The 14,557-nt window shown below is 40.7% G+C and overlaps 1 protein-coding gene across 1 annotated transcript in view; it reads left to right on the forward strand.

Annotated features, from left to right (window-relative positions):
* fmn2b (formin 2b) overlaps window positions 1–6,836 on the forward strand; it is a 415,410-nt gene extending 408,574 nt beyond the window's left edge. Inside the window, exons 21-22 of the mRNA XM_078230648.1 lie at window positions 356–437; window positions 5,745–6,836. Of these exons, the coding sequence (XP_078086774.1) occupies window positions 356–437; window positions 5,745–5,795 (133 nt within the window). The 3' untranslated portion in view covers window positions 5,796–6,836. The remainder of the gene's footprint in view (window positions 1–355; window positions 438–5,744) is intronic.
* The last annotated feature ends 7,721 nt before the right edge of the window (window positions 6,837–14,557 follow it).

Genomic DNA, 14,557 nt, shown 5'->3' on the forward strand with positions numbered 1-14,557 from the left:
GTATGCTGCTCTTAAGTTATTCCCTTAGCTCTCAGCTTTCGTCATTTTATACACCCTCTTGCTTCTAGGTCCTTATTTGAACCATGTCTTAATGACCCTATCTGCTGTCTAATGTCCAACTTTGTTTCCAAATCGCCAACTTCGACCAGTCACCGTCAATTTTTCCTTTGACAGCCTTTTCTGCTTAAAGTCTTTGTGCGCATTTTATTATCCAGATTTTATTGCCATGAAGTTCGCTTTGGCATGATCACTTTGCGACTGAAACATTTGCCCACTTTGTTTATTGCTGCTATTTATTGCAACATGAACTGTCGCACATCTGTAGGATGACTACTTTTTCTTGTTTCTTTCCTAGGATCAAAGAGGCAGAGGCACATATACACAGCCAAAAGAAAGAGCGGTCGTACTCTGTCAAGGAAAAAGTCAAAACTGGGATGGTGAGTTGATACAATATGTCTAGGAAAGATGATGAAAGCTCAAGTCTTCTGGAGTAATTAGGTTTGCCATGAGCCTGCCCCCTGGGTGCGATTGAGGTTCAAAGAAAGAAATGGGTGTTCGTTTATGACCTGGGGGAGGGGGAGCCATTTCCAAATCCAAAGGAAAATGATACAATTTGAAGCATGGCATTTTGAACCAAATGACTGTGTGGGTGGCATTCCTTACCTCTTGACTCATGGGATTGTGGGCTGAAGTCACACTCCAGACTTGAGCATTAAAATCTCCAGGCTGACACAACAGCACTGAGGGATGCTGCACTGTTGGTGGTGCCAATTTTCAGTTCAGATGTTAAAATGAGGGATGTCTGACTTGTTAAGGCTCAAGCCAGAAACTCCAAGGTGTTCTATGAAGATAGCCTAGACCCTAAGTTTTACGTTTGATTTTAGTATCGGAGAACATAAGGTGTTTCACTGATTTAAGTGACCCACTATGAAGCTTCTATCAAACAAAGTTTATTTAAGAACACAATTAGAATATAACAAAAAGAATTAGCATAACATTTACCAATTACAAGATTTAAATATAACACACCGTATAATTCTTAACAGCTAGCTATCTCTGTTGTTCAAATTTAAAGCAATCCCCCATAGACATACACCCTTCTTCAGAATTAGTTGGCACTAAACCAAATATGCTCATGTGATACTAGATTTCCAGCTTTTTGACACCTATGGACAGAGATCCAAGCAGCAGTTTTCAGAGAAGGATATATCCTCAAGGGAGCAAAACAGATGAGCAAAACCTAGCCTCTAGCAGCTTCCAGTCTTCAGACTTCATAGACAGAAAAGGATACCTCTCTCTCTGCAGCTTCCAAAACAGCAACACTCAGACAGCAGAATCTCCAACTCCAACAACATCTGAAAACAGCAACTAAGCTGGAATTCTCTGTGAAAGCCTAGCTGTCCCCAGCATATGACCTGACCTGTCAATCATCTCAATCAAGCTCTGCACTCTAATCACAGAGAAAACACTAAAACAACAGAACACTGCATTAGTTCAGATTCAAACAAGCATAGTATCAATTATACTGCTTCAGTAACAATAGAGAATACTGGTTGTAGACAAAATGACTCTGATTACAGGCCAGGGACTGAGAAACATCCTGCAGAGAAATACAATTAAAAGGCACAGTAACTTCACAGACTGCTCTCTCTGATGGATGTACATGATGCCATTTCAAAAATTGACAGGGGATTTCTTCCAGGTCCCGAGCCAGTATTTAACCCTCACTCAGCATTCTTAAGAAACAGGTTATCTGGATTACAATACTGACTACACTTCCCAAAGTATTTTATAGCCAATAAAGTACTTTTTGATGTCCTGACGTTGTGAAAGACACTGTGAATGCAAGTCACTCTTGTGCTTTGAAATGTGGAAATTAGCGAAGTATTATTCCAATGGTATATTAAGTGGAGATGGCGGCGTAGTGGTATTGTTACTGGATTAGAATCCAGAGATGCAAGGTGATGCTCTGGGGACCTGGGTTCGAATCCCACCATGGTGGATGGTGAAATTTGAATCCAGTAAAAAATCTGGAATTAAAAATCTAATGATGACTATGAAACCATTGTCAAGTGTTGTAAACGCCCATCGGGTCCTTTCAGGGAAGGAAATCTGCTGTCCTTGCCTGGTCTGGCCTACATGTGACTCCAGACCCAAAGCAATATGGTTGACTCTCAGCTGCCCTCGGGCATCTAGGGATGGGCAATAAATGTTGGGCCCAGCCAGTGATGCCTAGATCCCATACAATGAATAAAAAAATATAATTATTAGTATAATTTTCAGAAAGGCAACTGAAACTGTAATTGTATTCTAATATTGGCATTTAGTTAATATGTTAATTTAATTAATAAGTGAAGATTGCATCACATCGCCAACTACAGCTGGCTCTATTGCAGGGAAGAAAAGTTTCTAGTGTACTCGCCAAGGCAAGTAGACTTCCTTCCTAGTCAGTCGAATGTGCAGATGCTGGAATCCTAGAATTCCCAGGTCAATGAAATATTGGGGCCTAAAATTCCTTCGCAGGTGCAATTCCACCATTGCATTGACAGCAGAGAGCCCAAAGAAAGAAATGTGTCCTCTGGCCTCGTCAGAATAAATTCGGTGTGAATGGTGGGCCCTGCTTCACTTATTGCTCTTGCCAGGGACAATTTAGAAAGTGATCATCATGTCTCCAACCCCACCTGAGCCTAAAAGAGGCCAACCCCACCTGAAATCAATGACGATCAACATTTTCCTGCATTTGAGCCAGTTTTTCCCACTGGAAAATAATGACGCTGGAGACCAGGTAGCAGCATGATGCTAGTTTTATAGCACACTCGGCGAATCAGACTTTCAGCTGATGCTGAGAATGATTTTCAAGTTTTTAAGTGAATGTTTTTCCTTTCAAAGAACAAATACCAATGATCTATGAGAGGAAAACATGTCAGCAAAACACCTGAAGCTCAAGCAGCAAGCCTGCTTCATCATTGCAGCTAAAAGTGAGCATGCAGGGGGTCCAGCTTCACCAACTCATGCACGTTTATCAGTCCTTGGAATTCAAACTAAAACTAGCTTCAGGGAAACGTCATTTCTTAACTTAGTTTCTTTGAAGTTGAGATTTCAATAGACCATGCACTTCAATTAAATGCACAATTACTCAAAATAAAAGCAAATAACTGAAACGTGGCAATAATATGCCTCAGAATTCTGACTTCTAGATTTCTGCAGTTGGAAAATTGAAAATTTTAATGAAAAAAATTACAGTCCAGGGTAGCTTTTTAAAATATTAAAAGCAGGATCTGCTGATCAATTCCTTCAAGTTCCAGTATAAACTTGTGAATGAGCGTCACGGTGGCACAGTGGTTAGCACTGCTACCTCACAGCACCAGGGACCCAGGTTCGATTCCGGCCCGAGTGAGTGTCTGTCTGTGTGGAGTTTGCATGTTCTCCCCGTGTCTGCATGGGTTTCCTCCAGGCACTCCTGTTTCCTCCCACAGTCCAAAGATGTGCTGGTTAGGTGGATTGGCCATAGTAAGTGAGCAGGGTTATGGGGATGAGGCGGGGGCTCGCTGGGTAAGATGCTCTTTTGGACAGTCGGTGCAGACTTGTTGGGCTAAATGGCTTCCTGCACTATAGAGATTCTATGAATTGCGGTTTTGCCTAAATATGATTCTGCATACATGATCTATTTCTCCTACATCTATCCGAGTGTGCCCATTATCTGTTGTCTTATCCAAAACTAAACTAACTAGCCATTGGCCACGTTGCTTCTCATTTACCACTTGTGGGTTGACTAGTGTAAAATGGCCACCCATTATATTGATGGAGATTAAAATTGAGAGCGCTTCCCTCTCAGTCATTCTCAACTTCCTCCTCTTAACCTTCATTTATCAATTCCACCATGCAGAGTGCTCCTTCGGCCTTATATTCTTGTTTTCTTTGCATCCCTTATATTCCACTTTTCAATTCTCACCAAGTTGCAAGTCGCCTTGAAGTCATCGTCTGTCAATTTCCTGAGATCCTAAAACTCCGGAATACCTCACTTCTCTTTTTTAAAAATAATAGGCTGAGGACAGGGAGGCAAATTAACATCTATCATTAAGTAAACACGTCCTCAGAACCTGAAAGCCTTATTTTGTTAGATTTTCTTAAGATTGTTTTTGAGTTTTATTTCACTATTTCCCTTGCTCAGCCTCAGTGATCACTCAAAGTAGACCTTCTGTGGCAAGTATTTTAGTGAACCTAGGATCATACAAAACTTTGGTTAATATTTCAATTTATTACATGTAGCAAGTCGAATATCAATGTAAAAAATTAGTAGAATTCTATCGCAGAACATTAAGCAACAAACGCAAATTTATGGAACTTTACAAAATATATCTATTTGTCCTCAAATGCATCAAGTAGTGAAGAAAGAGGAGCATTCATTAATTCCTTTGATGTTACATGAGGTTATTTCTTTATAGACTCACCGTCTTTCTGTCTTGATTTCCTCCTAAAATAGTAAGAAAGATGGCTGTAAAAACCGGCCTTGCTTAATTTCACCTCTCTCATTAATTCCCAAGGCAAAAGGAATCCAACATGTATATTTCAAAAGTTAGTCAGTGACAAATATCCATAGAATTATAGGAAAGTTAGAATTTCTGTGGCTAACCCCTGGAACATCAGGAGCGGAATTTTCCCATCCTGCCCATCACGGGAATCGAAGCGGATGGGACATGGACCATGTGAAGGTCTGTTGATTTTGGGTGGGATTTTCCAATCTTGGGGCAAACGTGGCCTCAAGTAGTGCAAGGAAGGTAACAGAAGAACTTTTTCCTAATATCTCCTGATGTGACCTTGCACCAGATTTTATTGGATGATGTTCCTATGAAGCACCTTGGGACATTTTATGATAATAAGGGCACTGCATAAATACAAGTTGCTTCTGTCCCATTTGTGCCAACACTATTTGAAGCAAGAATCTTCAACAGAATGTAGCATTTTGCCACCTTGATGACTTTCAACCAACAGTTCTGAGAGTCTCCTGGTGTTCTTTTGCATTCAGGCTGAATGGCTTCTCTGGCAGGCAATATTTAAAGTAGCTTCCAGTTCCTTGTGCCACTACATTGAAATATATAGACCAGAATTCTTCGGCCATTCACGCCGGCGGGATTCTCGCATCCTGCCAGCAGTGCACCCACGCCCATGAGTTTCCTGGCACCATGGGGTGCCTTCAATGGGAAATCCCATCAACAGTGGTGGGACCAGAGAATCCCGCCGCCTTCCACCACCGAGACATACGTGGCTGGGAGACCAGAAAATCTCGCCCATTGCTTTTTTCGTATCTCTTGTAACAGTTCTTGGTTAAATGTGTGTGTTTGTGACAAAGGGAGGTAATGACATAGTGGTACTATTACTGGACTAGTAATCCAGAGACCCAGGGCTAGCGCTCTGGGGACCCAAGTTTGAATCCCACCATGGCAGATGGTGAAATTTGAATTCAGTAAAAATCTGGAATTAAAAGTATAATGGTGACCATGGAACAATTGTCGTAAAAACCCATCTGGTTCACTGATGTCCTTTAGGGAAGGAAATCTGTGACCTCCTGGCCTACAAGTAACTCCAGACCCATGGAGTGTGATTTGCTCTTAACTATCCTCTGAATTGGCCTGGCAAACCACTCAGTTCAAGGACAATTGGGGATGGGCAGCCATAATAATAAAAAAAAATCTGTATTTGAGTTACTGCATAATGTTAACATTTTAATTATTTTTGTTTTACAGAAAGCAAAAGTGACTCTGAAAGACAAACGTGTTAACGAATCTTATCCTTAGGAATTGAAGAGTACATGTATAACACCTTTCCCCTCAACTTCTATGTTTGTACCCATGTAATGGCACATTATCACACCCTTTTGTGCCCATGCTGTAGAGGAGATGTTAACGCTAACTAAACTGATGATGTTCAGCCATATGATTGTATTACTCTTTATATCTGCTGTATAAGGGCATTGCATTCATTGTGACTGCATGCTCACTAGACAAGCAAAATCTTCTGGAAAGTATTTCATTGCAAACTTCGGACCTGAAGGGACGCTGGAATTTATTTGGGGTCTTTTGTCAGTAGCTGATGAACTGATGATTTGTTGAGGAGGGCAACACAATCAGTGATTGGACATGTTTAATCCTTCCAGTGGCACTGTGTATTTTACATTGAATATATATTCCGGAGCAGAATTAATTAATTAAATGATTTGGGCAGATTCTAGATTTTTGTCTGATGGATGAATATTAACGACGCATGAGAAATAGGACAGTTATTTTCTTAAACTATTACTTTCTAACCCCTGTGACTTCTGTACTTGACAAGGTATGGGCATGGGCAAATTTCATTGTGAAGAGATTAATCAACCCAGTTAAAAGTTGCAAGTATTTTTGATTTGGTTGGGATGAGCTGTGAAGGAGATTACCATATGCCCGTGGTGGACATCAGGTGGAGCCTTGTCCACTAGGGGTGGTTGTGGGACTGAAATGCACTGCTGTTCAGCTTTTACTACGAATAAGTTCAAAAGCAATTATAAACACTTATCTGTACACTTCAGTTTTTTGTGTTTTAAATGTAAATTTGGTGTCTTATTGCTGTTCATAAGACAATGTATTAAATTATTTAAATGTAGTTATATAACAGCATGTCGATTTTAGATTCTATTGTGTCAGGATAACTTATATTTGTAACATGCTGTAAGTTGACAATAGTCTGTTAAAATCGCCAAGTGCAATACTGTATTTAGTATTTCTATTTGGAGTTTCTTTTCAAGGTCTGTTAATTTATATGAAATGTACTGTAGGTTTTTTTCAGATAAATAAAATTTGACTAATACTCACGTGTTTGTGGAATATTTCTCCGTGTTGTCGGGATTTTGTGCCGAGTTGTCACATCTTCAGCGCAAGAGCAAAGAATGAGAACAAGGTACTGTGGATGCTGGAAATCTGAAATAGCTGAAGATGGTCCGAAGAATCGATCAACTTGAAACATTAGCAATCGTGGCAGCATCTGAGTTTTTCCAGCACTTTGTTTTAAACCAAGCTTAAGTAGATTTTTGTGCGTTCGCAAGGCCCACCAATTGAATCAAACCTTTTATCCCTTCCCGGCACTTGTTTCTCTGTAATATGATAAACCAAAATTGGAAATTGGGTGTTCACCAAACTTGCCTTGTGTACCTCCCAAGCTGCCAATCCACTAAGATTGGCAATGGTCTGGACGCAATAAATTCATCCCAATCTGTTGACTACAAAACGGACTATCAAGAAGCCAAATTAATCAAGTGCACAGTGGTTGAATCACAAATGGACTAATTTATCAATGTTACCTGCGGTGATTATACACTAACTTGACACAGGAATTGCTGATGCTACACCGGGTGCAAAATGTTGAAAAAAGAATCTTGCCTGAATTTTACCGCCCTGCCCACCACGGGAAATGGGAGCAGGCGATGGGTGGAACATGGAAAGGTCTAGTGACCTTGGACAGGATTTTACAATTTCGGGAGGGGTGAGGTTGTAAAATCCTGCCCTCTATGTTTAGACAAAAGGACATTAGCATATTTGACATCCATTCTTTTTATGTCTGGGGTCACCAATTTCCTCTGTGATATATGACAATAATCAAACTCGGGTATATTTCGTAGAAGCACCTTGATCTCAAGTTTTGTTTTTAAGTGTGTCCAATTTACCATTGTGTATTTTATGTATAAATCAGTATTTGGACACTGCACCCCCCACCCCCCCTTTCAGCACTTCTTGCCTTTTGTAGAAGTTGCTAGGTTGTAGAGACTGACGACAATGGATTAACAAGGAGAAGGGTTTATTCGACAATCTTAGCAGCTCTTCCATGTCATGTGTCTGCCAGTGCTGGGGGAGAAGCCCTGCGTTATTGACACATCATTTCCCATGTCCACCTCATCTCGACATAGACGTGACAACCCAGTCTACACATTTAAAAGTATGGCATGCACCTGCTAAGTAAAGGAATCTATTCTGGTTTTACCAAAATTGCATCTGCAAATGCAACGGCGCCAGAAGCATTCTTTGAGGTGAACTCCGTAGGTGCAACAGCAACCTGGGGAGATTCACCCAAAGGTTGGAATGTCATTGGGAGTTGAAGAAAACTTAATGCTACTTAATAAAGATTGCAAAACTTCTCGATGTTTAAATATATTACCAACTATTAATGTTATTTTTCCTGAACTACTTGATTGTTTCATTTAATATGCAAGCAACAAAATTGTTGAATGGAATACAGTATAGAATTTGTTTTTCCAGTGAATTAATTTTGTTGTTCTCCATTTTAAAAATAGAACTAGTTGGGCTGATTTCTGTCCATTCTTTATGTCAGCACTAGAACGGTTGGCAGCAGATATTGTAATGTATTCCTGAATCAAGTTCTCTTCAGTTCAGGATTGGAAACAGTTTTCACTGATTATTATAACAATGGGTAACTCTCAAATGTGGATTTAATCTTTTATGTCAGTTCCATATTGAGATATAAAAATACTTGAAGCAAAGTGAGTACTATGTTTGTCCAATAAGTACATGCAGTTATGGTTAACATTTGAGCCTATGAAGTGGAAGCCAATATGGGCCTGTAGAGCAGCACTATAATGGGACACCAGATAGGTGGGCATTTTTTTAAAACTGGATTTCCAATAGGTATGCCAAAGTCATGGCCATTTTTTTTTTCAACACAAAAACAGGAAATGCTGGAAAATCTCAGCAGGTCTGTCAGCATCTGTGGAAGTCTCCCAACACCAGGTTAAAGTCCAACAGGTTTATTTGGAATCACGAGCTTTCGGAGCAATGCTCCTTCACTCACCTGATGAAGGAGCAGTGCTCCGAAAGTTCGTGATTCCAAATAAACCTGTTGGACTTTGACCTGGTGATGTGAGACTTACTGTGTCCACCGCAGTCCAACGCTGGCATCTCCATATCATAGCATCTGTGGAGAGAGAATAGAGCCCAACGTTTCGCACCTGGATAACCCTTCGGAAGATTTTTTTTTGTTTGATTAGGGAATAAGGTCAGAGAGAGCACACTTAAATTGCATTCCAACTGATGTGATCCACTTGTATCTGGAGGTTCATGTCGCAACTGTAGTCCTGAGCAGAGATGTGTGCCCAGAGTTGAGGACTGGAAAACCAACTGCTGCTATAAGATGGAGTGCAACCTTTGGAGGAAGTCTCATTTTTAACCCCTTCTAATTTTGCCACCAGCAGTTCTAGATGCAAGATCTCCCACGAGCTTCTTCAGGTATCCCTCACCCCTGGCATCTCTGCCTCCTCAGCACCAAATGTTGTGAACCCTGCTTCAGCATTGTAGGGTTTCTATAATCCGATAAACTGGGCAAAGAACCAGACCGCCCACCATTGCAGAGCATTAAAAAAATGAAGCAAGTGAGACCCTATTTACAGCAATTAAAATTAAAGGAAACAATCTGATGAGTCTAATTTGCTTTTCTCAACTTAAGAAAAATATTCTAAGTAACTCTTAATGTCTGAAAGTGCTAATAATTAACATAATTTGGTAGGTTGTATGTTCAATAATTGCAAGAGAGTCACAATACTAAGCGACAGCTCCTTCCCTGCTGCCGTCAGACTTTTGAATGGACCTACCTCACATTAAGTTGATCTTTCTCTGCACCCAAGCTATGACTAACACCGCATTCTGCACCCTCTCCTTTCCTTCTCTATGTACAGTATGTTTTGTCTGTATAACGTGCAAGAAATAATACTTTTCACTGTACACTAATACATGTGACAATAATAAATCAAATCAAAATAATATTTTCTGTATCCAATGTGCAGTTTTAAAAATAATCTCCAATCCATAAATTAGATGGAATTTAATTGCACCATGCACAGCGATGTGATAATTCACTTCCATGAAATGAAAGCTATAACTCTTCTAAGGTATGTCTTCATTAAATGGTCCCAAATGTCAGAAGTGGGGTCAAAAAATGAGAACTTTTAACCACTTTATTGTCTCCCACTGGTCCACAATCCTTTTGAAATCAAGTTACATAGGTATGAAGAAATAACTGATTTTCTTCGACTACTACAGTTAAAAAGCATGTAGACCTGTAGAATATTAGCGCTGTTGATTTCACTCCATTGTCAGCGACAATGTTTTAGTGGATCAGAAGTAAATAAGAAATGTAACCTTGCATCATTTTCAATGTTTATAATCGAAGGACAACGTGGAGACTGCTGGTGATGTCTGTGAAATCTGGGAAGATGTCTTATTTTACAGCCATTGTAACATTTATTGAATGATGAAGTTGATGACTTATCTGTGCAGTGTATTTTGAGAATGTGCTGTCAACTATCTTAACATATTAATCAGATTTCAGGTCAACCATAGTTATTATTTTCAAAGTAATAGCAGATTACCAGGAGACACTGAGGCTGAATTTCCATTTTAGCAGAGATCAGAGAATGATGCAGAATTTACAGCACTGAATGAGGCCATTCAGCCCATCATGATTTAACTACCTAATTGGTCCCACTCTGCTGTGCTTTAACCCGTTCTCTGGAATGTTACCAATTTCTGTCCACATCCCTATCACTGCCTGACTCTGCATCTGCCTCACTGTCAGTTCATCTGCTGCTGAAATCTCAGCTATGCCTTTACTTCCAGACTTGGCCATTCCAACACGCTTCCTGACTTCCGCCCTCCATAAAGTCGGCCTGGTGACGCAGTGGTTAGCACTGCTGCCTCGCAGCACCAGGGATCCGGGTCCAATTCTGGCCTTGGGTGACTGTGTGGAGTTTGCACATTCTCCCCATGTCTGTGTGGGTTTCCTTTGGGTGCTCCGGTCTTTTCCCACAGCCCAAAGATGTGTGGGTTAGGTGGATTGGCAATGCTAAATTGCCCATTACTTTCAGGGGGATTAGCAGGGTAAATGTGGGATTACAGGGATAGGGTTTGGGTGGAATTGTTGTCGGTGCAGGCTCGAAGGGCCAACTGGCCTCCTGCACTGTAGGGATTCTATGAAAGTCATCCAAAAATCTGCTGCTGGTCCCGGTGATCCTTTGCTCGTTCACCTACATTGGCTACCGATTTGAGACAAAATCTCAATTTTAAAATTTACATCTACCTCTCTCCTCCCTTTCTTTATAAACTCCCCCAAAACCCCTCGTCCCACGGTATCTGCACTTCCCTCAGTTGCACAGCGTCAATTTTTATCATTCCAGTATTGGTGGTCATGTGTCCAGCTGGCTAAGGCCCCAAGCTCTGGAACACCCTCCCTACGCCACAGCATCGTTCAACTTCTGTGTCCTCATTTAATATACTGCCTGAAACCTAACTCTTCGATCAAAATTTTGGTCCTCTGCCCTAATATATTGTTGTGTGGCTCATTGTTAAATTTTATGAACAGTTCTGTCAACCACCTTGGGTGTTTTACCGTAAAAGTGTTATGTAATGCATGTTATTATTGAATCTGCTTCCAATAGTTCTTCGTGACTATAGTCCAAATCATAAATCACTGTAAAAATGTTTCTCCGCTCTGTTTCTTGTGTCTATCAACCCTGTCTTCTGGTTATCAACCCTAGCACTGGAAATAATTTCTTCTTTAGTTAATCAAATCACTAATGATTTCTAACACCTCTATCAAACCTCTTAATTTCCTTTGCTTTAAGGAGAACACGACTTCTTCAATCTCTCCTTTCATTTCCCTAAGGCGTGAAGATGCTTCTATCGAAGCTTATCTTTTTGCTTACTTATTACTTTGCTGAACCAAAAATATGGCTGCTACAGGTCACATGAGTTAGCTAGTTTCTGGAACTTTCCAACAGCAGTTACAGGACAGAAGCTCAACCCTCATCCTTGAGGAATCTCGCACCTTTCATTGTGAGGGGCACATTATGATCAATTAACCCAAAGGTAAGCAGATGATCTGTCTCCCCAGCCTGCTCCTATAACAAAGGTCGAGCCATCAAAACACGTTGTACCTGCAGAGGTATTCATACTCACCATTTATCTCTTCAGGTGAAAAATGGAAATTCACCAGAGGCACAGAAACTGCATGTTTGCCTGCAACTGACTCATGAATGGGCAACATCATGTGACCTAAGATTCCAGCCTTTGGAAAGTTTTAATATTACTGTTCAAAACTTTCAACTCGATCTGCTCTTTAGCCTGCACTCTGGAACACCACAGCAGGACTCCAGGCTGACCAACAGCCTACATCTCTTTGGAGCTTGTTTCTCTAGAAGATTCCTGGCATTGCCTGTTGAACAGACCATGGCAGGGAATTTCCTGCCCTCATGCCAGTGGATCTTCCAAAGAGAGGAGCCCAAAGGGCGGGGGGTGTGGGGAGCTGCAAATTTCCACAGCAAGTGTCTGTATGCTAACCTCCTCTCACTGCATCATTATCAACTTTAATGGAATTCTGTAACTCCTGATTCAGTTAGCTGAACCTGCCTGAGCTATAACTCCTACATGAAGAAACTCTAACTTTCTGGACTCTGCTAATCATGTAAACTGGCATCCATATCACTGGTTCTTTTTCTTTTAAGTTTTTCATAGTTGTAAAAACACCTCTTTCCTATCTTCTTATTGTGGGCTTTTGTGTATGAAATTGAAACCATCCCTTTGGGTTTGAATGCATGCATAAATTATACTTCTGATTTAAACCTAAAGAGAGTTTGCTGTGAGTCACTTTAAAAATTGACCTCACAAATGGTGGGGTTGGGGAAACACACCACAGTCTATTTCAAAAATTAAAGTACCCACCACTGCTTACGGACAGGTAGTGAGAAAATATGGGAATTCAGGTTTGCCCCCTCCCCTGTCCAGAACTCTCAATACAACTGAAGTGTTATAATGTCTGCCACGACTATGTGAATTCATTCTACAGCCTCTAAGACCTCTACCCTTGCTGAAGTGAAGTGTCCTGAGCTGAACATAATGCTCTAGCTGAGACCTAACCAGTGTTCAAGATGTTTACAATAACTTTTTTGTGTTATATTCCTTTATTTAATAAAGAGCTAAGGATCCCACATGCTTATTTAACTTGAGAAGGCTGTTATGTCACTTTCAAACTTTGGTGTCTCTGTTCCTGCATTTTTAATTTTTAAATGAAAATTGTACAATTTACATTGCGTCTCCTCATTTTTCTTACCAAAATGCATCATTTCACATTTATAGTTTAAGTTTATTTATTAATGTCACAAGTAGACTTACATTAACATTGCAATGAAGTTACTGTGAAAAGCCCCAAGTCGCCACATACTCCGGTGCCTAGTCGGGTACATGGAGGGAAAATTTAGCATAGCCAATGCCACCCAACCAACATGTTGTTCTGATTGTGGGAGGAAACTGGAGCACCTGGAGGGAACACACGCAGACACTGGGAGAACATGCAACCTCACATTGACAGTGAGCCAAGCTGGGAATCAAACCCAGATCCCTGGCACTGTGAGGCAGCAGTGCTACAGTACCTGCTCCATGTCTGCCCATTTAGTTGGCCCTATGTCCTCCTGACATCTATTACTATACTACATTTCTGAGTTTCATATCATCTGCAAGTTGTGAAGTCGTATCCTGTACACCAAAATGTAGTCATTAATGTGTCAAAAGGAGCAATTGTCCCCAGAACCAACCCCTGAGGAACAAAACTCTGTCCAATCTGAAAAAGAACTGTTCACTACTTGTCACATTCTGTCCCTTAGCCACTTTTGAATCCATGTTGTGTGTCTCATTTCAATCCCATGTGCCATGAGCTTGCTAACATGACTATCATGTGGCATTTTGTCAAATGTCTTTTTAAAGTTCACACACACGACATCAGCTGCATTATTCTCATCAATCCTCTCCATTACTTTTCCAATCAAGTTGGTCAAACTTGATCTGTTTGCTTTTAATTACCATACTTTTACAAAAAGTAGTTGAGGCCAAAAAGTTGCCTGATTTCAAGAAGAAATTAGATACAGCTCTTGGGGCTAAAGGGATATGGGGGGAAGATAGGATCAGGATATTGAATTTGATGCTCAAAATGAATGGCAGAGCATGCTTGAAGGGCCGAATGGCCTACTCCTGCTTCTAGTTTCTATGTTTCTATAAATAGCAATTCATTTTGGCCCAAATACTTCTCTCCAAGTTTCACCACCATTGGCTTTAAGATGGCTAGCTTATAATTACCATGTTTATCCCTGTTCTTGAAAAAGAGTACAACTTTGCACTGCTCCAGCTGCCTGGCACCACAACACTCCCAACTGAACTGCACCCCCTCCTCTCATCCCACCACCACCATGTCTAATGTGATGTAAGATTGTTACCACAATTTCCACTCTTTGCTTCCTTCAGTACACTAGGATTTATCCCATCCAATTTGAGTGACTTTTCCCACATTGAGGACTGACCCCTTTTGAATAACTCCTCTCTCGTTTCTTTTTATCCTACCTATACCCACCTCTTGTTTTACTGCTATATTGGCAGAATTCTCTTCTCCAGTGAAGACAGATGCAAAGTATTCAGTTTCTACTGCAACTGCGCCTCACTCTCAACGAGGTTGTCTCCTCTTTGGTCCCTATCACTCC

The sequence above is a fragment of the Mustelus asterias genome, chromosome 15 (genome assembly GCF_964213995.1).
Source record: "Mustelus asterias chromosome 15, sMusAst1.hap1.1, whole genome shotgun sequence".
In the NCBI taxonomy this organism is placed as follows: Eukaryota; Metazoa; Chordata; class Chondrichthyes; order Carcharhiniformes; family Triakidae; genus Mustelus; species Mustelus asterias.